At 39.1% G+C, this 24,631-nt stretch overlaps 1 protein-coding gene across 1 annotated transcript in view; it reads left to right on the top strand.

The window, feature by feature from the left end:
• unc5a (unc-5 netrin receptor A) overlaps window positions 1-24,631 on the top strand; it is a 627,961-nt gene that overhangs the window by 438,639 nt on the left and 164,691 nt on the right. Inside the window, exon 6 of the mRNA XM_087995374.1 lies at window positions 19,110-19,277. Coding sequence (XP_087851500.1) covers window positions 19,110-19,277 — 168 coding nt within the window. The remainder of the gene's footprint in view (window positions 1-19,109; window positions 19,278-24,631) is intronic.

Raw genomic sequence — 24,631 nt, 5'->3', positions numbered from 1 at the left:
ATTCTACCTCTTGCTTTCATCCAATAAGCTGCCTTACCAGCTAAGACAAGTGCCCCTTCTGTTTAGGCTCACCAACAATCTATCTTCATGCACCAATAGTTAGATAGATCCACAATTCAGTACAGTGAGAGGATTGGTGATAGTGAACTACTAAAACCATAATACCACATGCTGGCAGCAACAGCAGAATCTGCAAATACAACACCCAGCTCCTTATTGTGATGGAGAGAAATTTTTGGAATCATGTAGTCCATGTGATGTGGCTACACCTTGCTGTTCGGAAGAGATATTCAAAATTATTGACCCAATGTGAGATGTTCCAAGTCAGAATAATGAGTGACTTGGTAGGAATTGTGCAGGTGGTAGTGTTGGTGAATGCTGTACATTTTATTCCTGTTTAACAGTTTGGGAAGCACAAGATAAACTTATTTATATTAAATGACATGTGAAAGATGTTAAAATATTCCACCATCTTACACAGATATGGCTATAATTTATTTATTTCATCTAAAATCCTGATACCTAGAGATGTCTTAGTGTTATCTCATTATTTTCTTAATGCCTTTATCCTAATTATTAAAATAAATAATGGAAAGCAACAGCTCTCACACGGATCGCTGTGGAACCCATTTAATAACAGGTTTTCACACAGAAACGCAACCATAAATAATAATCTTCTGCACATAAGTATGCAGGCAATCTCTACTTGCCTCAAAATCTGTTTTCTAATCCCAGGGAACTACATTGAGTCATTGAGCTGCACAGCATGGAAACAGACCCTTCAGTCCAACACATCCATGCTGAACAGATATCCTAAATTAATCTAGTCCTATTTGCCACCATTTGGCTCATATCCCTCTAAATCTATTCATACACTTATCCAGATGCCTTTTAAATGTTGTAATTTTACCAGCCTCCACCACTTCCTGGGGCAGCTCATTCCATACTTGCACCACACTCTGTGTAAAAAAGTTGTTCCTCAGGCCTTTTTTAAATCTTAACCCTCTTACCTTCTTCCTATGCCATCTAGTTTTGAACTCCTGCACTCCAGGAAAAATACCTTGGCTATTCATGCTATCCAAGCCTCTCATGATTTTATAAACATCTATAAGGTCACCCCTCAGCCTCTGACAATCCATGGAAAATAACACCAGCCTATTCAGCCTCTCTCCATATCTCAAACCATCCAACCCTGGTAACATCCTTGTAAGTCTTTTCTGAACCCTTTCAAGTTGCATAACATTGTTCCTTTAGCTGGGAGGCCAGAATTGCACGCAATATTCCAAATGTGGCCAAACCAATATCCTGTGCAGCCACAACATAATCTCCCAACTCTTATACTCTGTGCACTGACCAATAAAGGCAAGCATATCAAGTGCCTTCTTCATTATCCTATCTACCTAGGACTCCACTTTCAAGGAACTATGAACTTATATCTTATTGATTAGCATATTATTTATCATAGACTTTAGATAATCAAGGCAAAGCATTGCCAACCTGGTGACATGTCATTCAACCTATTAATGCCAAAAAAAAAGTAACTGGGTTGGTGAAATGTGACATCTGATTTTAGATCTCAGTCGTTGTACTACTGACTCACAGATACAAGGACCAGGATTTAATTCCAACTTCAGATGACTGTGTGGAGTTTGCACATTCTCTCTGTGTTGGTTTCCTCCAGGTGCTCTAGTTTCCTTCCACAGTCCAAAGATAGGCAGGTTAGGTGGATTGGCCATCCTCAATTGTCATAGTGTCCAGAGATGTGCAGGCTGTGTGCATTAAACATGGAAAATGTAGGGTGATAGGATTGGGGGATTAAGTCTAGATGGGAGGCTCTTCAGAGAGTTGGTGTGCACTTCATAGGCCAATGGCCTGCTTCCACACTGTAGGGATTCTGTGATTCCATGGTGCTGCTCTGAGATGGCTTACATGTCCATTGACTTCCCACTACATGATCATATTTTTTGAGGCCCAATTCTATTTTAAGCTTATTCAGCTCTTACCTGGATACTGTCAGGCTGCTTGATGAGCAGATCAGTAATCTTTCCTCCTAACACTACCAACCAATCAAGTGTCAGCAGCTCTCCAGTCTCACAATATAACATGGAGTGGGGTCAATGCCAGTACAACACTTGGGCCTTCACTGGAGATTGCTTTTGAATCCATGAACAAAGGTATATGGGGTACCTAGGAAGGTGAGATAAGTGTGGGAGGGGTGGGTGACAATAACAAGGACAGGGGCTTCACCTCCTTTGTAGTTCTCCCCCTTCCCAATGCTGGGCCCTTCAACTGGCACAAAATGCTTGAGAATAAGGGCCCACCTGACAGACTGAAGGGAGGTTTTCAAGATGGCGCATTCCCTATTCACCACAGATCAAACAGCAGGAATGATATGCCCAAGTGGTAACTTAAAGACTTGAATTGACGTCAACATTTACTGGATGTTCTCCACTCTCCTCACATAGCATATTCATAAAGTGTTTTGGCAGTAGTGGGATCTTCACCATCCTTTTCAGTCAGAAAGAGTATCAGGAAGTATGAGAAGACAGACTATGGAGATTGCCAAGATTGCAGTTTTCACATAAGTAAACATATAACTTTCTATTCCAGGGTCTTCATGTGTTGAGTATGGGACACTGGAAATGCATGAGAACGGTTACTCAAAAGACCTAACTACTTCCAAGGCTCCACTGGCAAAGGCCATAAAACCATATACCCAAATAAATACTTTCATACCAGAGACTTTATTCACTAATTGAGTTTTAACCTGCAATGAGACCCTTTGGTGGTTATATAGTGGGTATATTAAATGGTTGAAGGACTGTATAGTGCAAAGTGAAGGGGAGTAGTTCGACAAGAGAAGTTAGTTTTTTTATGCTAGGTCGATCTCAGCAATATTAGTGTAACTAAATACTCTGAGTAGCAATGTTACTACCTGTTCTAGGAATAGGTGCCCCATCTTCATTATCTCTGGTTCTTCCACCTCCTTTATTTTCTTTTTATCTTAAGATGCATTGTCTTCCTCAAGCTGCAGTCCTTTTTGTTGTGTAGTTCAGTACATCTGTATCATTTTAGATATTCTAAATGAGTACTTCAGGACAGACCTAACTTGCCACCTGGAGCGCATCGTAAAACTCTGGTGGACGTGCAAATCTCAACTCTCTCTGGCATTTCATGGATGGAGTTCTTCTTAAGTATTGTTACAATTAAGTTTGACAAAGTACACTATTTCCTTTACTAGTCCCACTCCTCCACTACTCACAGAAATATTACATTTAATTAGCTTGCTGATATGGCTTATTATAATCAGTGTGAAACTGTAACAGAAAACCAAAGAACTGCGGCTGCTGGAGGTCAGAAATAAAAACAGAAGTTGCTGGAAAAACTCAGCAGGTCTGGCTGCATCTGTGGAGAGAAAGCAGAGTTAATGTTTAGGGTCTACTGACCCTTCTTCAGAAAAGACCTGCTGAGTGTTTCCAGCTATTTCTGCTTTGGTTTCAGACTGTACCAGGTTCAGTATCAAGAACAAGTCGATCTGGTTTTTTTAGTTAACAATAAATTAGTAGCTTATTGCCAAAATAAACTTACTCAATCAGATATGCAAAGCTTATTGACAAAACGTTTGTATTTTTTACAACAAAAGCTAATGCACATGCAAGTCCGAAATGTTAACTTTTAGCAAGTTGACAGAGTATTCACTTTTAAAGTACTTTGTCAAGTAATAAATATGAAGAAAGAAAGGATAAACCAAAGATTGTTCCAAGTGGAGTTCTGATTCTCACCATATTCTGCACAATCTACGCATGTCATCCTGGAACAGTTGTGGTCGAATGAATCCACTTTGCTTCGGACAGTGGAGTAGGTTTGAAGACATTAATCGTAGGAATCCTTCATGTGTGGTGAAAGTGTCTTCTGGTGGGTTTGCAGCTCATATACTTTGCTGAGAGGAGTTGCAAAGAAAGACAGCGAGAGAACAATGGGTTATTTTCTTCTCAGGCAGGTCTCTGTCCTGGAAGACAAAGATTGAAATATTGAAATGCTGCAGTCTGACTGTATCATGACAGCTCCCAAGAACATAGAACATAGAAAAGTACAGCACAGAACAGGCCCTTTGGCCCACGATGTTGTGCCGAGATTTAATCCTCATGTAAAATATAGTAACGATCTACGCACCCCTCAACTCACTACTATCCATGTGCATGTCCAGAAGTCGCTTAAATGTCCCCAATGACTCTGCTTCTACCACCACAGCTGGTAACACATTCCATGCATTCACAGCTCTGTGTAAAAAACCTACCTCTACGTCTCCTTTATACCTTCCTCCTAATATCTTCAAACTATGACTTCTCGTACCAAACTATGACTTCTATTCCTCTCATTATTTTGTACACATCTATCAGGTCTCCTCTCTTCCTCCCTCTCTCCAGAGAGAAAAGTCCAAGCCTATTCAACCTTTCTTCATAAGGCAAGCCCTCCAGTCCAGGCAGCATCCTGGTAAACCTTCTTTGCACCCTCTCCAAAGCCTCTGTGTCTTTCCTATAGTAAGGCAACCAGAACTGGACACAATATTCAAAGTGTGGCCTCCCCAAGAACTTGTAGAGCTGCAGCAAAACCTCACAGCTCTTAAACTCTATCCCCCTGTTGATGAAAGGCAAAACACTGTATGCTTTCTTAACCCTATCCACTTGGGTGGCAACTTTGAGGAATCTATGTACTTGCACACGCAGATCCCTCTGTTCCTCCACACTGCCAAGAATCCTGTCTTTAATCCTATATTCAGCATTCGAGCATGACCTTCCAAAATGCCTCACTTTGCATTTATCCAGGTTGAACTCCATTTGCCATTTCTTAGCCCAGCTCTGCATCCTGTCTACTGCATCGCGCTGCAGCCTGTAGTAGCCCTCTATATTATCGATGACACCTCCAACCTTTGTGTCATCTGCAAATTTACTTAACCCACCCCTCAACCTTCTCATCCAAGTCATTTATAAAATCTACAAAGGGCAGAGGCCCAAGTACAGAGCCTTGCAGGACCCCACTCAACACTGTCCTCCGGGCAGAATACGCTCCATCTACAACCACTCTCTGCCTTCCGTCAGCTAGCCAATTCTGTATCCAGATTGCCAAATCTCCCTGTATCCCATACTTCCTGACTTTATGGATGAGCCGACCATTGGGAACCCTATTAAATGCCTTGCTGAAATCCATATACACCACATCCACTGCTCGACCGTTGTCGACCTGTCTTGACACCTCCTCAAAGAACTCAATAAGATTTGTGAGGCATGACCTGCCCCTCACAAAGCCATGTTGACTGCCTTTAATCACACAATGCTTTGGCAAATAGTCATAAATCCTATCCCTCAGAATTCTTTCCAAAACTTTGCTGACCACAGACATAAGAAATCTAGACCACACCTCTATTAACCTCCTCTTGTGGTTGCACACCAGCTGCACACTAGACAAATGCTCTTTGCAGTTTACATAAACTCAGGATTGCTGTAATGATGCCAAGGCTGTAATATGCATGCAGTTGATGTCACCATGCACTAGCATGAATCCAGCAAATGCAGGCAGCTGTTAATTCTGAGCTATAGTCATTACAGAGAAATTTCAGATACCTCCCAGCATCAACAGCTCATCCATTCGTATGTAAATGCAGTGGAATGTAAAAGTTTTGAAACGTCTCTGATATGACTTCTAATGGAAGGAACAAGAAGCATTAAAACCAATTGAAAACAAACAGGACTTTCCAGCTAGGTTGCAAGTTTTATAGGAAACTACAGATGTTTGCCACTGTTGTATTTGTTCTAGAATTCCAACCATTAGCAGCTTGTGGTTGGGGTAATTAAGCATCACCAATTGAAACTTAATGAAAAGAGCCCGAAATGCATTTTATTGTGTGATAACAATCTGATATAAATTACATTGTCCACCTTACCAATGTTACTAAACTATTGGAGACCTTGGATGTAAGTCTTCACTCTACTATTCCAACTGAGGCCTGTATGACATAATCAATTGGAGTTGGGCTTAATTCAATTTCCAACATTAACCATTTAGAACCACCACATGTAAAACAGCCACCACCTACCATGACAATCAATGGAAGCAGTGCTCTTTGCAGCTGCTGTCTTTAAACCCTTTTGACATGGATAGAGTCTCTTGTGACTCTTCACTGCACCTGTTTTCTATGTCTTTTCTGCCATGCAGCTCCTTCCTGTACATGTGTTGATCCTGTCACAACATATCGTTCATGTCATAAATGGTGGTGATCTTCATCTTTTCCACTTCCTATTCAGATCTTGTTAGTTTGCAAGTATCCAAAGTTAAGAAAATGCTGTAATCACACACAGTGGTTAGCACTGCTGCCTCACAGCGCCAGGGTCCCAGGTTCGATTCCAGCCTTGGGCAACTGTGTGTGTGGAGTTTGCACATCCCCCTCCCTGTGTCTGCGTGGGTTTCCTCGGGGTGCTCCGGTTTCCTCCCATATTCCAAAGATATGCAGGTCAGGTGAATTGGCCATGCTAAATCATCCATAGTGTTAGGTGCATTAGTCAGTGGGGGGATGGGTTACTCTTCGGAGGGGTGGTATGGATTTGTTGGGCCAAAGGGCCTGCTTCCACACTATAGGGAATCTAATCTCCTAATGACAATAATTTGCACCAATAAAATCATTTCACTTATCAAAATCTGTTTTTTCTTTTTTAAGTTCTTTTCTGTTAAAGCTATAAGTCAATGTATTGGGTTGTCGTGTTTCAAGCTTATCAAGGAAATACATTACCATTTCTTGTGGATGGGGAAAACTTTAGGAATTCTTTTTTAAAAAAAAACAAATCACATCTATCAACAAAAATTCTAGTGTCAATTTCACAAGCTTTGACATAGACAGGTAAACAATTTGTAACTAGGGGAAAGTGAGGACTGCAGATGCTGGAGATCAGAGTCAGAGTGTGTGGTGCTGAAAAAACACAGCCGGTTAGGCAGCATCCTGATGAAGGGCATATGCCGAAACGTCAATTCTCCTGCTTCTCGGATGCTGCCTAGCCAGCTATGCTTTATCAGCACCACACCCTTTGAAATAATTTGTAACCTCCAGTTAAACATAACCAGAATGTTTTATAGCAATTTGGTTTTAGCAGTTAACATTAGAAAATTATTAATTTTAATACGTTACTTATCATCAACCCATCTGTTATTGGGGGTTAAAATTCCTTACAACATTCCTTTAAAAGATTGGCTTGACTGGGACTTCCCTCTCTATGGGAATGATCCTTGTCACTTGTGAGATGTTACCTTTACAAGCAAAAGGCATATAAGCAGCAGGTTCCATTTCAAAGGATGCTAGGTTGAATGCCATCAGGGTTGGCTGTCAGCTCTTTTGAAGAAATGTAAGGCACAAGTCAGGAGTATGATGGAATATTTTACACTTGCCTGGATGAGCTCGATGACTCTGTGAGTGCAACTCCAGTAATACTCAAGGAGTTTGACATCATCCAAGTTAAAGCAGAAATTTGATTGGCACTCCATCTCACACAGTCAACATTCATTTCCTCCTTTACAAATATAGAGCAACGCTGTTCATCATATAAAAAAATGCAATGCAACAATTTACCAAGGCTCCATAGACAACACTTTTCAAACCTGCAATACCTAGAAGGACCAGAGAACCAGATGCATGGAAACACCACCACTAGTGAGTTTTTCTCCAAGCTAAACATGGCCTTCTCTTCACTATCATTAGATCAGAATTATGGAACTGCCTCAGTAACAACACTGTGCGTGTACCTACACTGTATTGGCTGCAGCAATTCAAGAAGACAGATCCCCACCATCTTCTCCAGGACAATAGGGATGCGCAATAAATGTTGGCTTAGCTAGAGGCACCACCAACATCCTATGAATGATTTTTGTTTTCAAATCAGCTATTTCAACCAATGCTACCATCTTTGTTCTTTGAACTTTACTGTCAAACTTAAAATAAATTTAGGAACACACCAGTATCTTCTCCATTAGCTTAAATGCAAAGTATTTGTCTAAAACCTGGATTGAATCTGTCTGGAGAAGTAATATTTTCAATGACCCACACAATGTCCCCCGTCTCGTAATTTGGAGAAAAAAGACAATCACATGATTACCAGCACATTTCCTCATTATCTTCTGTTCCAATGACAGCTTTGATCGTAGCTATTGTTGCCTTTGATTACAATAAATAGCAAGAGCCTTGGAAAAATTTGAAAACTGAATAAAGTCATGCTTTTGTTGTGTGCTTGTGTCTGAGCCCATTTTAGTGAGAAAGTATTATTGCAGTAACATTCATAGTTAAAAGGAACATCAGAAAATGTGAAATACTGGAAAATATGTTTGCCTAGAGACTAGATGGGGTAAAAGAATTAATATACATAATAAGATAACTTGCTAATTGGTAAAATAAGCTTAAAATAGAAAGTAACAATTGCCATTTCCACACAAATCCACCAAATCAGTTTGATTTTACTGAGGCAGTCAGCCAAATCAATTTGAAAGATTTAAAATTGCTTCGGGCTTAGCTAGAAAAAAAAAGGTCTCACTATTTTTTGTGGATGTGGAAGGTTTTATGAATACCTTATCAGAAAATCTTTCCCTATTGTAGTGGATTATAAACTTTTCTAGACCATGGAAATATTGACGAATTGCCTTGCAGAATGCATTTTACCTGTGCCTCATGAGATTTTTATATAGAATTTCACGTGCCAGCAAAAACCTGCTATCAGCAGTTCCCCTGTCACTAGCTCCCAACATCAATAGGTACTGAAACAGATTGTAACTTCCAACCATACGTGACTGCAATTTTATGAAGCAGTTCAGCTACATCAAATGGGTTATAGAAGATAAAAAATATATACTTTAAGAAGATCAGATCTTTAAGCTGACTGAGAAACTAAAGGATGCTTAAGAAGGAGGAGGATGACAGACTGATCCCATATTGGTCCTCAGTGACAAAATTCAAATTTCTGGATGGGTTTCCATCAAAGAAAATACTCAGTTGCCAGTATGATCTGAGATCCTGTGCAATATAATTGCAGGACTTCAAAGGACTGAAAATTGGAAGTTCCTTGTTCTTAGTCCAGTTGGAGGTGGAAGACTGCATAAAATATTCTGGTGCCCATGCAGTCTTTGAGATTTCAAGTTCCTTGAATTTCTATGAGAAACTATCCTTTCCATTTCAAATTCTTCAAGGTAACTGTACTCTAGATATTGATTTGAAATGATAGCTTCTGGAATTAATTTACATTTATATCACATTTTTCATGACCTCATGACTTGCTATATTGTTTACAGCCAACAATGCTGTCATGTTATTATGTGGCAAAAAAATATGTGCATGGAAGATGGCTACAAACAGAAATTAGAGAGTACCACAGATTGTCTGGTCATTAATCTGAATTGATAAACATTGTCCCAGGCGCCAGAGAAAATTCCACTTCCTCTTGAGTACCATAGGGTATTTTATGCCCACTTAAGGGGCATTTGATTTAACACCCCATCTGAACAATTGTATCTCTAACAATGCAGTACTGCATTAACTCGAGTCAGCCTAAATTGTGGTACTCAGGTCTCTTAAGTTACACTTTGCGACTTATCAGTAAGAATTCTACTCACTGAGTTTTTGCTGACAACAAACCTGTCCACCTTTATTAGTGTCAAGGTGATTCTATGGAATAAGTCTGTTGTACCTCGAAGCAGAGGTTAACTAATAAAGTAGGGAAAATACTAAATAAATAAACAAGAAAAGGATATAGTTGACTTGCATGTTTAATCTCATATTCACATTTCTGATTGGTAATCAAGCAACAGCATGTGATTGAGATTTGTGTGCACCTCGTTTGTATTTCCATTTTAAGTCCTTCAACATTAACTAAGTGCCTTGGTTTTCTGTGTCAGTATTTATTTACCTCACAGTTTTTTTTTTATTGCTTCATGCTTTGGGGAATAATGTATTTTACTACTTACAAATAGAACATGTTTTTCTCTGAGTGTTTGAGAAACTGTTAACTCACTCCCTGAAAGCAGCTTTTCAAATACTGTTTAGCAGTCAATATGATATTAATGAACTATAGCGTCAAATGTTTCAGCAGGTGGTGCTCATTTTGTACTTGTCTTGATATGACTGAGATATGCAGTGTGTGCCAGTAATATCAAAAATATCCAACAATAAAAGAAGCACAGCTTGCTATGTACTTATGCTATTCTGCCTATAAATACGGCAAATTGTAAGATAATTAGGAAAAAAGCATTTACATGTTTTGTTTAAAAATGTTTTGTCTTAAAATGTTGAGGATTACGTCAATAGAGTAATACTCTAATACTCAATTTATTCCCCAAATTCAATTACATTAGGAAAATGTAGGTAATGCTATAAACAGGAAATGTATGGTTATTTTCATGTATTTTTATCATTAAAAAGAAATCAGTCTTCAAAAATAGGAAGCATTTATATTTACATACACCAACAAATCAGAAATAGAAACAGCGGTTCTGCTAAGCTGCACAACCACTTCCGGGTCTTGCACAGGTGAATCAGTGTTATTGACATTATACTGTATATGCATTGATTTCAGATTTTGGAAATTACTGCCACATATAAACCTCAGAGGTCTGCGCACCTAAAGTTAGAGGAAGAATTGAATAGAAGTAGGTCGCTTACTCCCTTGAGCCAGTACTGACTACTCCACATTTCTGCCTATCCCCAATGAACTTGTACTCCCTTGCTTATCAAGGATCTATCTACCTCTACTTTCCAATTTTTCAAATACTCAATTTCTACAGCCTTTTGTAGAATTATATTCCAAAGGTAATCTGTTAAGAAAAGAAATTCTACTAATTTCTGTCTTAAATGAGTGACCCCTTTTCTCACAGTAACTTCTAGTTTTAGATTGTGAATGGCACGGTGGCACAGTGGTTAGTACTGCTGCCTCACAGCGCCAGAGACCCGGGTTCAATTCCCGCCTCAGGCGACTCTGTGTGGAGTTTGCACATTCTCACCGTGTCTGCGTGGGTTTCCTCCGGGTGCTCCGGTTTCCTCCCACAATCCAAAAAATGTGCAGGTTAGGTGAATTGACCATGCTAAATTGTCCCTAGTGTCAGGTGAAGGGGTAAATGTAGGGGTATGTATGGGTCTGGGTATACGCTTCGGTGGGTCGGTGTGGACTTGTTGGGCCGAAGGGCCTGTTTCCACACTGTAAGTAATCTAATCTAATCTAATTTTCTCACAAGAGGAAACATCCTTTCACATGAGCCCTGTGAAGACTCCTCAGGATCTGGTTTTTCAATCAATTTGTCTCTTACACTTCTAAGCATGAGTTTGTGTAAGCCTAGCCTGTCCAACCTTTCATCAAATAATGATCTGCCCATTTCATATATTCATCCAGTAAATATTCTCTGAATTACTTCCAATGGATCTACCTCCTTCCCTGAATAAGGAGCAAACATTGTACACAGGGGATGAGGTTTTCCTCTCCCTGCTTTAGCTTGACCAATGGTTGGAAATCTGGGAAGTAATGGAAAGAATTCAAAAGTTAAAATCTGGATGTTGAGAAATATTTCTTGTGATTTTCCACTCAGGCCTTCAGAATCTTGCCATTGAGTAGAATCTACCTGATTTCCGTTCATCTGCAACTCACTAAAGTCACAACTCATCTTATTGATATGCAACTTTCGATTCTCCTCTCCTTCTCAAGAAATTAGACGGCACAAATTCCTGATTTTTAACTAATTGCTAGTATCTGACTCACTAAAAGCCTGTCTTGGACATAAACATGCATTTGCAACAATACCCCTACATGCTCTGTAGCTACCATCTTTTTGACCATTCATCCATGCAAGTTGGTAATAGCAAACCACCAGCCTCACTTGTATCTATGTGCCTGCTCTCATTTTAAACCACTTAAGCCCTTCAATCTTTCTTTGTAGAGCTCAGGGATACCTAGCACTTCTGTGCTTCTGCCAGGTCACATAGTACGCAAAGACACTCACCCATCTTGTGCATCTTATGGTTCTTAAGTTGCTCTCATTCAGTGATTTCAGCACTGACTTCAGGGCTACTAATCTTTGCATGGCTCATATTGCTGGCTCACATGGTGTCTGTGCTCAGTTTACAGGCTGTCAGCCTTTGTCGCTTGCATTGATTTGTATTACGGAGGGAGAGGCAGATAGCTTGTCTTCATTTCGAGCACTGAACATTCAAGGGCATGGACATGTTGATCTGTGGCATTTAACTACATCAATATCCAGACTGTAGCATGTGCCAATATTTTATGCACAAGCACACTGCATACTCTTCAAGAAAATGTCCTATTATGAAATTCAGTGTGGAACAATCCTTAGTGGCTGAAGGGGGTCCTTGGTTAATCAGAGAGTGTCATAGTCAAGGAGTTGTCCCATTCTAGTAAGATTGAAAACATTCAGTCGGCACTTGGTCTTATTAAAATCCTACTGTTCAGATGCTTGCAGCCTGGGAATAGGCTATGTTCAGTCTTGCAGGTCAAAATATAACCAGTCTAAGGGATTAAATTGATGCCTGTTCTCTATTTCCTGTTAGGTAGTTAATCTTCTATCAGTGCTAATATATTGTCACGTGCACCATGAACTTTTATGTTACACATTTATCTTTGAAATGTGAAATTATGAAATGGTTTTTGAATTCAGTACATCCAATGCAGTACATCCACTGGTTCCCCTTTATCCACAGCACATGTTACGTTTTCAAAGTATCCTAATAAAGTTGATTAAACATCATTTCCCTTTCATGAAACTATGCTGATTTTGCCTGATTACCCTAAACATATCTGTGTGCCATGCTATAACTTATCTAATCAAAATTTGTAACATCTTCTCAGTGGCTCATTGGCCAGCATTGCTGCCTCACAAAGCCAGGGACCTGGATTCAATTCCACCCATGGGCAACTGTCTGTCGGAGGGGATTTTGCACATTCTCCCTGTGTTTGTGTGAGTTTATTCCAAGTGCTCCGATTTCCTCCCATAGTTCGAAATGTGCAGGTTACATGGATTGACCATTCTAAATTGTCGATAGGGAATTCTGAAATATTGCAACCAATGCATCAACTATCTCAAGGACTGCTATTAAAGCCTTGGTTGAAGTCCATCGGGAACTGGGAAATTGACATCCTGCAGCTCCAATGATTTACTTAATACCACATCCCCGGTGATTATAATTTTCTTGATTTCGTTTCTGCCATAATCTGATTTATGGCTATTTCTGAGATATTACTTGTATCCAGTGAAGAAAATACAAAATATCTGTTAAATTCATCTGGTATCTCCTTATTTTCTATTAGTAAGTAGCTGGATTCACTTTTGAAAAAAAATCACTTTTTCAACCCTTCTTCTTTTATAAATAAGAAATTCTAGTCACTGTGTATTTGCATTTCTAGCTAGCTCTTTCTTGTGCAGAACAACCTCAATTATCCAAACAAGATGGGCAGGGAGTATTTTGTTCAGAAAACTGATTGTTTGGATAACTCATTGTGAGGATAACTGATTGTGCTGTAAAGGTAGAGATAAAGGACAGAGAAAGGTTGAGAAGAGAGAGGTCCATGCTGCACACAGATCAGGATAATTAATGTCAGGAAACAAAACAAAAAGCAGGCACCAAGCAGGATTCACACACAAGGCCTCCTTCAATTGTATGAGGATCAAAAGGTGATCAGAGAGTGCTGCGCAGCCACAGTGCTCTGTGTGATGACGCTTACAGCCCGCTTCCTGCCATCAGGTGGTTGGAGGGCTCATAGACCGAGTGTGGGAGGTGGCAGCGGCTTCTGTTATAGCAACTGTTGCCTTGTGAATAAAGCGCTGTAGTCCTGGCGACTGTTACCCACTAACAACATGGTAGGCTACTGCAGAAAATACGGAGATATGGCATTGAGGGTGAGCTGGAGGTTTGGATTAGAAATTGGCTGGATGGAAGAAGACAGAGGGTAGTAGTTGATGGCAAAGTTTCTTCATGGAGTGCCGTCACTAGCGGTGTTCCGCAAGGATCTGTTTTGGGACCATTGCTGTTTGTCATTTTTATAAATGACCTGGAAGAGGGGTTAGAAGGTTGGGTGAGCAAGTTTGCGGATGATACGAAAGTCGGAGGAGTTGTTGACAGTGAGGAAGCATGTGGCAGGTTACAGCAGGATATAGAGAAGCTGCAGAGCTGGGCAGAAAGGTGGCAGATGGAATTCAATGTAGCTAAGTGCGAGGTGATTCACTTTGGGAAGAATAACAAAAAGATGGGGTACTGGGCTAATGGTCGGATACTTGGTAGTGTGGATGAGCAGAGGGATCTTGGTGTCCATGTACACAGATCTCTGAAAGTTGCCACCCAGGTAAATAGTGCGGTGAGGAAGGCATATGGCGTACTGGCTTTTATTGGTAGAGGAATTGAGTTCCGGAGTCCTGAGGTCATGATGCAGTTGTATAAGACTCTGGTACGGCCGCATCTGGAATATTGTGTGCAGTTTTGGTCGCCATACTATAGGAAGGATGTGGAGGCTTTGGAACGGGTGCAGAGGAGGTTTACCAGGATGTTGCCTGGTATGGAAGGAAAATCGTATGAGGAAAGATTGAGGCACTTGGGGCTGTTTTCACTAGAGAAAAGAAGGTTTAGGGGTGACTTGATTGAGGTGTACAAGATGATTAGGGGGATAGATAGGGTCGACAGTATGAACCTTTTCCCGCGTATTGAGTCGGGTATTACAAGGGGGCATAGCTTTAAATTAAGGGGGGGTAGATATAGGACTGATGTTAGGGGTAGGTTCTTCACTCAGCGAGTCGTTAGTTCATGGAATGCCCTGCCAGTAACAGTGGTGGACTCTCCCTCTTTATGGGCATTTAAGAGGGCATTGGATAGGTATATGGAGGATAGTGGGTTAGTGTAGTTTAGGTGGGCTTGGATCGGCGCAACATCGAGGGCCCAAGGGCCTGTACTGCGCTGTATTCTTCTATGTTCTATGTTCTAAAAATAGCAACCAAAGTGAAAATTATTAGTATTATATATCTGTCACTCCTCTCAGCCCCAAACTGCTCTTACCGCCTGCTTCATTTCACTCCATGAAAAATTACAAACCGTTGACAGCTTTGTTAATGGGGACTGGAGGAGGTGTCAGTATCACCAGTATTGGTAACACTTTAAAGTCTCAAAGTCATAGAGATATACAGCATGGAAACAGACCTTTGGTCCAACCTCTTTGATATGATGCTTTTATGAGACCATAAGATCATGTTTGGATAATCCGAAATTCAGATAATTGATGTTTGGATAACCGAGGTTGTTCTATATTCTTTCTTGACCTTTGTTATATAAGTGTTTTAAGATTGTTGAGGACTTGTACTTGAAGGATTGTGAAAGTAAGTTCATTTGTATCGAGCTATTTTTTAATGTTTACTAAAACAACACTTCAGCCTCTTTCTTTAAAGCATGTAGCCTGCTGAGGGAAGTCACCCAATTCATCCTTTACTCTACATTTTATAAAATCTTCTGAGAATCCATTATGAGAGCTGAAAGAAAAGTTGATGCAGCAATTCTCCTAAGAAGCTTTTAAAGTACTTATTTCCGAGATCTCCTGAACAAACTTATTCTGAAAATATCCTAATGACAATTTGCTTCGACACCTACCAAAGCCAACTTGCCCATTTCATACCTTGTGACAAGTGGAGTCATGTAACATATGAGGGACAATACACTGTTTTAACCTTATTGTAACACCTTTTTGAATCTGTTAATATTTTTGCTTTTCTATGTTCTGTCCAAACTTATGATCTGCAGTTCAACTTTGTTTTACCATACACAAAGACAGAAAGATTGAGTTCATAATTTTATATATAATATGTTATTTTGAGAAAAGGGACATTTCACCAGACTGATATTAGGGCTATCACTAATTGCATGATCCCAGTTGACCACAATTTCTGGAAAGTTTTGATCAGTAGTAACGAGGAACAAAACTTCCATCATCCTCCTGGAATGTCAAATGTCCTTGTATTGTATTAATGTTCCACCCAAGCCAAGACAAAGGAATGATGAGATGTCTATCTCAGCCACTTACAAAGAACAACATCAAAACTAATTATTGCTTGATTAGCTGCTGACAACTTCACAGCTAACTGCCACAGTTTTGGCCAGACCATTAAAATCTCATTAGCTGAATGGTTAAGCTAGTCACAAGACTCAGTGTTGTTTTGATTGAGTCACCTTTCATTATACAATTTTAATCTTCTACCCTTTGTCTGCTTGAAACACCAGAAGAGCAACCATCTCCAGGTTGAGTGAATGCCTTTCTCTGATCTCAATCTCTCTCATAAACCTAATTTATGGAAAGAATCCCGTGTTTCATGTGTGAAGGGAACCAGTTCCCAGTTTACAACGATTGTACTTCAAGCAACAATGCAGTTGCATTCATGTTCCTGCAAAAGGGATTTCTGTGCATAGCCAGCTGCCAGAAACATCACTGGACATTGGACTCTAACTCACATTGAACAATTCTGATATCTTTGATTTTAAATACTTTGTAACTTTCCTTTTTCTTCTTCCTTTCTCAGATAGGGGCAGTGTGAACATTCTGCTGGGTAATAAATTCTGTTTTAACCATGAAGTTTTTTTTAAGTTGAACTCCACACACAGGGTTTGAGGAAAACACCACTGTGTTTTTTAAAAAAGAGAAGTAAGTTAAGAAAACAAATTTAAAAACCACCTGTTTCAGTCAGGAGAACAGTTTTAAAAATATCAATTCACCACTCCGCTATCCATGACAGTGCACTTAGAATCCTTTTCTTTAGGTTTGATACCATCTTTAATTTTATTATTTAATGTCGATAGTGGGTCTTCCCTTGTCATGTATCAATGCTGTGTATTATGAAGTATTCCCTTAAGTATCTACACTGTATATCTATTGACCTATCCCTCAATCTAATTTGTCAGTTTACTTTAGCTAGCTCTGTTTTCATATGATCATAATTGACTTGATTTAGTTTAAAATACTAGACTTGAATCCACTCTGCTCTCCTTCAAACTGAATTTAAAATAAATAATATTATGTCATCAGTACCTAGGGGCACTTTCACCTGTCTTATTTTGCACTATCAGGTCTGGCATACCCTGTTTTATAATTGCTCCAGAACATGTGGTTCTAAGAATAACAGGAAGGCAGAGTACTAGGTCAATGGAAAGATTCTCGGTTGTGTGGATGTCCAGAGGGATCTTGGAGTCCATGTACATAGATCTCTGAAAGTTGCTACCCAGGTTGATAATGCTGTTAAGAACAGATACGATGTGTTAGGTTTCATTCGTAGAGGGACTGAGTTCCGAAGCTGCAATATCATGCTGCAACTATACAAAACGCTAGTGCGGCCACAGTTGGAATATTGTGTACAGTTCTGGTCGCCATATTTTGGGAAGGATGTGGAAGCATTGGAAAAGGTGCAGAGGAGATTTTCCAGCATGTTGTCTGGTCTGGAGGGAAGGTCTTATAAGGAAAGGCTGAGAGACTTGGATCTGTTCTCATTGGCAAGAAGAAGGCTAAAAGGGGATTTGATAGAGATAAACAAGATGATCAGAGGATTAGATAGGGTTGTCTTTTTCTTAGGATGATAGCATCAGCTTGTGCAAAGGGGCATATTTACAAATTGAGGGGTGATAGATTTAAGACAGCTGTCAGAGGCAGGTTCTTTATGCAGAGAGTGGTAAGGGCATGGAATGCCCTACCTGCTAATGTAGTCAACTCAGCCACCTTAGGGAGATTTAAACAATCCTTAGGTAAGCACATGGATGATGATGGGATAGTGTAAGGGGACGAGCTGAGAATAGTTCACAGGTCGGCGCAACATCGAGGGCCGAAGGGCCTTTTCTGCGCTGTATTGTTCTATGTCCTATATTCTAAGAAATCACCCTGAAAACATTCTGTAAACTTCTTTGCTAGGCTACCTTTATTCAACTGATGTTTCTAGTCTATAAACAAATTAAAGTCCCCTTGATTATTTCTGTACCTTTCTGACAAACACCCATTTTCCTTTTGTGTGTATTTTTTGTATTTTTTAGGGCACTTGTGTGCCTCTCACACAAGTGACTTCTGGCTTTTATCATTTCTCATCATTACCCAAACTACTATTACATCCTGTTTTCCTGAACTTGGACACTGTCTTCTGTGCTAATACCATAACTAACTAATTGAACCACCCCTCTAACATTCTAAATACTCCCTTCCTTCCTAACTATCATTGTCTTTGAAATATTCAGGTCCTAGTTCATGTCACCCAACAGCCATGTCACTGGAATGTCTCTCAAATCATGCTTACATATTTCTGTTTGCACTATGAGTTCACCTGATGATTTCATTACTCTACATTCAGATATACAACAAATAGTTTTGTGCATTCATTATTTTGTAATATGTAGATTTTACCTTCTCTGCTCATTGCCTTTGTCAATAGCTTTGCCAGTAATTATATAACTATAACTGTTTTGCTTCAAAAGCTTTGGGTCAGCAGCTCTTTAACTGTCCCAAGGACATATGAGATACAATATTGTTAAATCCATTCAGGTATTTTTTAAATTTAATGTTTACTCTTTGAATATTCTGCTCTTTATCATACTTACCTGCAATGGATATGAAATATTAAATATTTGTGAAGTCTTCAAAAGCTAGAGAATGTATGTTAGGCATAATGTAATGAGTGAATTGGTTTAACAATTTAATTCCTTTCAGGTATGTTAGAAACTTAATTTTGATAGACAACTGCTATTTTGTGTTATAAATGCAATTTAATCCTTCAAAAAGTAAAATTGTTTCCTGTTGAAACACAGAAATTAAAATGAATATTCTTTTCTTTATGCATCTGTTAAAATAGTTGAACACATAGAGGGATTCTGTTGTCAAAAGCTTCAAAAGAGTATGTAAAGAGCGATGAAATTTATTAAGCCACATCAACAATGTTTTCCTGTAAATAAATTACAGATTTTCATTAAATTCTATTATCATATAGGTATTGGTCTAAGCTTTCTTAGTTTATTAAATTGTTGACTGATTCTTAAGTTGTTACATGTTGTACTTATGATTGCTCCTTTTCTACAGTAAATGGTGGCTGGTCTACTTGGTCACAGTGGGAGTCCTGTAGCACTACCTGTGGTAAAGGATGGCAGAAAAGGACACGCACCTGCACCAGCCCCAGCCCTCAGAATGGTGGGTCATTCTGTGATGGACAGAACACTCAAAAAGCAGCCTGCACAATCTTGTGTCCAGGTAATTAATTTATTTGTACTCAACATGCTTCTTTTGATACTTTTATGACATCCTCCATTTAATGTTTGCATGTATCCTTTGTGATAATATGCCATTAGAAAAGCTAGAATTAAAACTGAGATAATGATAAAAATAATTATGATAGAACAGGCACTGTAGTGAAGTTTAATGGTTGAAGCTTCATAAAAATTGTGTAAAGCTGCTAGAAAGCAATTAAAATCAATTATCAGCTATTCTTAACAATCCATTGCAAACATCACTCGAATAGCTAATTCAGCCGATGATATATCATATACTTACCCAGCTGAACTTTTCTCCAGGCCCCTCCAGTGCAAATACCACTCCTGGAACTGAGGCTTTGCCAGGGCCAGAAATAGTCAAGGTGGGGTAGCTCTGTTAACTAAGGTTGACATCAGTGCAATAATGAGAGGTGATCATCGTTCTAAAAATCACTTTGTTGATTCAGTTTGAATAGAGATCAGAAATGACAAAAGCAGAACATCACTCAGGCGTGTACCTTTAAATTTCCTAAATAGTAAAACTACTGCTATGATCCTAGTTGATGTCACTATTGGACATGAGAATGGAGATTCCCCCAGACTGAAATCTGGCCTGATAGTCGTATTGTGTTTTCCTTATCTTAACATGGTGGTTTTTCACTAAAATATAAATACGCGAGGCTGCGGATCTGTTTCGAATAGAATAGTTGTTTCATACACAAAAGAAATACAATTAATGAAAACAAACATAGTTCTGACAAAAACACATTTATAACATGGTGAGAGCACATGCCAAATCAAAATCCCATGTACTCCCTAATGCCTTCACTTTGTTAAACAAAGTCCAGTTAAATACTCTTCACTATCAGATCTATAGATTTGATAAATCATTTCTGATTCTCTCAGCTGTGAAAACTTTGGGCGTGAATCCTCACACAACTAATAGCTTAGTCTTTCTCATTTTTTTTAATATAAACAATCTGCAGAGTTCTAATGGATCTTCCTGGTCTGGATTTTTCACAAATTTCATTCTCTCACTGAGGCAACCTGTTTCTGTAACTGCAATGAATAAGTTATTTTTTTCTAGGAGAGACAGTATTTGCATCTAACTTCAGTAAGGTCTCCTTCAAGCTATTCAAAAACTTTTTAACTAAATTAAAAAGCCTTGATCATCCTATCACAAATGCCTTTTATATCTTCTCTGTTGTAACCACCTCACAAGTTCGGAAGCAGCAAGCAGCATGAGCAAAGGGCGACTGTAAATGTATGTACTTGGGTTTCCAGAAATGATTTGCTAAGATGCCACATCAAATGTTACTGCAAACTTAAGAGCTCATGGCGCAGGGGTGACATTGTAACATGGCTGGAGGAATACTTAGTTTAGAGAAGGCAGAGATGAGAGATAAATTGATCAGCTTCATATTAGGAAGCCATAATTGGTAGAGTGCCACAGGGGTCAGTCCTGGGGCCCCAACTTTGATGAATGGCTCTAATGTATGATTGAGAACTTTCCTGATATCACAAAGGTAAGTAGCAATGTAAGTTGTGAAGAGCACAGAAAGAGTCTGTAAAGACATACGTTGAGTAAATAGGCCAAGAGTTGACGGATGGAGTAAAGTATGGGAAAAGGGGGGACTTGTTCACAGTGGCAAGAAGAACAAAAAAGCAAAACATTTACTTGTTTTATTTCAATTGAGAGTGATTGTAGAATTCTGCGATATGTCAGAAATTGGGTATCCTGGTACATGAATCATAGAAACTGGGTATGCAGGAACACCAGGGAAGGCAAATTAGACATTAGCATTTATTGCAAGGGGAATCAAATATAAAAACAGAAACATTTTGTTAGAGTTCAACAGAGCACTGGTGATGCCAGAGCTGGACTACTAAGTTGGAGATGAGAAGAAATATTTCCTTTCTGAAAATAGTAAGTGAAAGTCTCCTCATCAAAGAGTGGTGGACTGTTTGAATACTTTTAAAGCTGAGTTTGGGATATTCTTAACTAAGAAAGGAATCAAAGGTTTTAGGGGGTAGACAGGAATGGAGAGGAGAGGTCACAATCAGCTCTGTCATGATTTGATCAAATGGTGTGCAGGTTCAAGGAGCTGAACAACCTATTCCTTTGTGTTTTTGTATGTCCATTAAGATATAATCACTGGTGTGGAAGCATATTAGAGGAATAAAACACAAGTGCTGTGGATATGAATTTATAGCAGAAAATATTAAAAGTGCATTTGAAGTAGAAGTTTGATAAAGTTTCACTGCCATTTTGTTGAAGGGTCACACTAAAGTATTAACCCATTTCTTTCTTCCAAGTAGTACCCAACATGCTGTGCATTTTCAAAATGTTACTTTTAATTAAATTTAACAAGTTGTCGATCTGTGGCTATGTTCTATATCATTAAACATATATTTAAACGTTATATCTTGTGAAGTACATATATAAATTGATATACTTGAGCTTTTTCATTGCTTATCTGTATGTATCCACATTAATGAGAGTAAATGGTCCAAAAAGTAAGAGTTAATGAAATGTTATCTATAATCTCCTCAGGCAATTCCCCAATGATTTTTTTTTTTTATTAACAGTAATTGAGAACATAAATGATGAATAAATGCTTTCTTCATTTTTCTGGAAAAGTAACTCTGATGGCAATAATGATACTTTTCCCAACAAGAGTATAATGTAATTACTAATATGTTACTTGTAACAGTCTTTTATCATTTTGCCCTGTGATCTGCAAGCCGCAGATCCCCAGTGAATTAAGGTCTTTCTTTTGGACTTTAGAAACTATCAGATTTTTAATTTATTAGTATTTACCAGGCTCACTAAGTTTTATTTTAAAGAAATCCAAGATTGTAGAGTTTATTGAACTGGGAAAGGTAATTGGTGCTCGGACCATTTAAGCCTTTGAGAAAGTGCGAAGCCCAGGCCAGTTCTTTATGACTAAAGATAGTGACTGTGCATCTTATTTTTGGAAGCCATTCCTGTATACCTCAATCATGGAATTATTGGTGTGGGAGGAAATGATCGCAGGGGCTCAGGGGTTGGCACCAGCTTCTCTGCAAGCAGGCAGTCAGATCAGGAATATTAACCCATCAAACAGTGAAAGTGAGAATGACTCACTGGCTCATAATCCACAAGTTGTGATTTAAAAAAGAAATATTTTACTTTTGCTGTAGAAAAGAGACACAAAGCGCATTCTCTGGACAACTGGCAACCTAGTGGAGTTGACTTGCCTTTTTTGAATTTTAATAATGGCTTGGGATAACTGTTGTCTGGTTTATTCGCCAAGACAAAGCCTCAACAAATCAGAAACTGCTTGCTAACCAATCAATGTCTGGTTTGTCATTCAGTATATTATTGTTCATTTTGAAATTTGGTATTCTTGCATCTGTCCTGATGAGACAAAATGTTTTGACAACTCAGCTCTTCTTTCAGCATTATTCAGATTCTGGACTTTTAACTGACCATCTTTTTTTTTTCTTTTGCTTTGAGCATCCCACAGTGAAATTTGTGAAGGAGTAAAGTAACCATACTCCTCCCACACTATGGAGCTGTTCTCTTTTAGAGAGAGACAAGCAGTGGTAGTTTAATCTGAGAGTCACAATGCTTCAGATAAGGTGAGAAGTTGAGGAGGGGAGTCATTTTTGGTAAACTCAGCCAGTGATGGAAATTGAACCTGGATAGTTGCCATCCCATTGCATTGCAAATCAGTCATCCAGCCAACTGAGCTAACTGGGTATATTCCATTTGTACTCTAAGGATATGTATTTTCTTTGAAAAAAATGAATAATCAATTAATGTTGCCACATCATGAGCCTCTTCAAGTGTGCAACAGCAACAAGAAAAGTGGAATTGTATAGCATTGCCAGTCCATTGGAAAAAGTATCGAAACTATCAGAAAAAGAGCATCATACTTCTCAATCACTGGCATGAATACTCTTCAAATTGAAATTAAGCATGGTGTGCTGTGCACTAATGGTATTTACATAGCTGGAGACCTCCCCAATACTGTAGCCTAGTCAAAGTAACACACTGAATGGAAACACTCCAACTCTCATGATGTCCTTGCAGTTTACTGATTGCACATGTTCAGCAAAGTTAAACATGATAATAGTAGATTATATTTTTATGTTTAAATGTTGTTATGGCATTGTCCTTCCGATAGTCCACACCAATGTGTTGAGTTCCGTCATGTTTAGGAACTAACATGATCGGCGAACTCTACTTGCTTTGACTTGGTTTGATAATATCTGCTCCTTGGATGCTGCCTGACCTGCTGTGCTTTTCCAGCACTACAGTCTCGACTCTAATCTCTAGCATCTGCAGTCCACACTTTCTCCTCCTCGATGAGCATTACATCCACTTCCTTCTGCACCTGTGTGGCTTTGAAAGGATTAAGGCTGTAGGGATGTTGTTTTATCGGAACAGCATTTCCTACTTCTACCTCATGCATTAATCCTCACCATCTTATTCTTGCAGATGTCCTGATACCACTGCAACAAGCCTTTCAACTGTGTTATTTGTTCCTGAGATAGATAGTTCACTAACTTATCCCACTCCTCATTGTTTAATGTATTTTGAGGCACATCTAGATTTGATTCCTCACTCTGCACAGCAGTAACTAACAAGTCGGTGTGGACTTGTTGGGCCGAAGGGCCTGTTTCCACACTGTAAGTAATCTAATCTAATCTAATCTAATCTAACACCTGTTTCTCCAGTTCCTCCTCTCTATTATAATAAGGTTTCAGCATATGCACATGACATACCTGATAGAGTTTTTGTTCAATCCAGCATCTTTACCAGATAGTTTGCCTCAGTCAACCTTTTCTCAATTTGGTAGTGACCACTATACCTGGCTTTGAAGGCATCCCTTACCATTGGTAACAATACTAATACATCATCCCCACTGGATAATATCTGTGTTTTAGAGTTTTTATCAGCCATTTGCTTTATTCTACACTGTGCCCTGTTTACGTGCTGTTTAGCTAATCCATCTACCCGACTTAATCTCTCCTTCACCTCCAATACATAACCCAAGTGTGAGATCTCTGACTTCAGTCCTGTCAATTCTCTTTAAATAGTTGCAAAGGCTATCTTACTTCATGTCCGAATAATAACGCAAAGGGAGTAAACTGACTAGATTTGTTTGGGGCATCTCTAATGGCCAACAAAATGAATGGGATACCTTTTATCTTAATCATTCAGGTATTGCTGACAGTATACACTTAACATTGTCTTCAGGGTCTGATGCCACCGTTCCAAAGCTCCCTGGGATTCAGGATGATACGTCTTTAATTTAAAGTGGTGTATGCCTCGCGGTAAAATTAAACCCTTTGTCTGATTGAATC

The sequence above is a fragment of the Chiloscyllium plagiosum genome, unplaced genomic scaffold (assembly GCF_037043375.1).
Source record: "Chiloscyllium plagiosum isolate Xiang-an unplaced genomic scaffold, Cpla_swu_hap1 HiC_scaffold_16, whole genome shotgun sequence".
Classification (NCBI taxonomy): Eukaryota; Metazoa; Chordata; class Chondrichthyes; order Orectolobiformes; family Hemiscylliidae; genus Chiloscyllium; species Chiloscyllium plagiosum.
The sequence above is the reverse complement of the archived record's forward strand: the minus strand, read 5'-3'. Positions and strand labels throughout refer to the sequence as shown.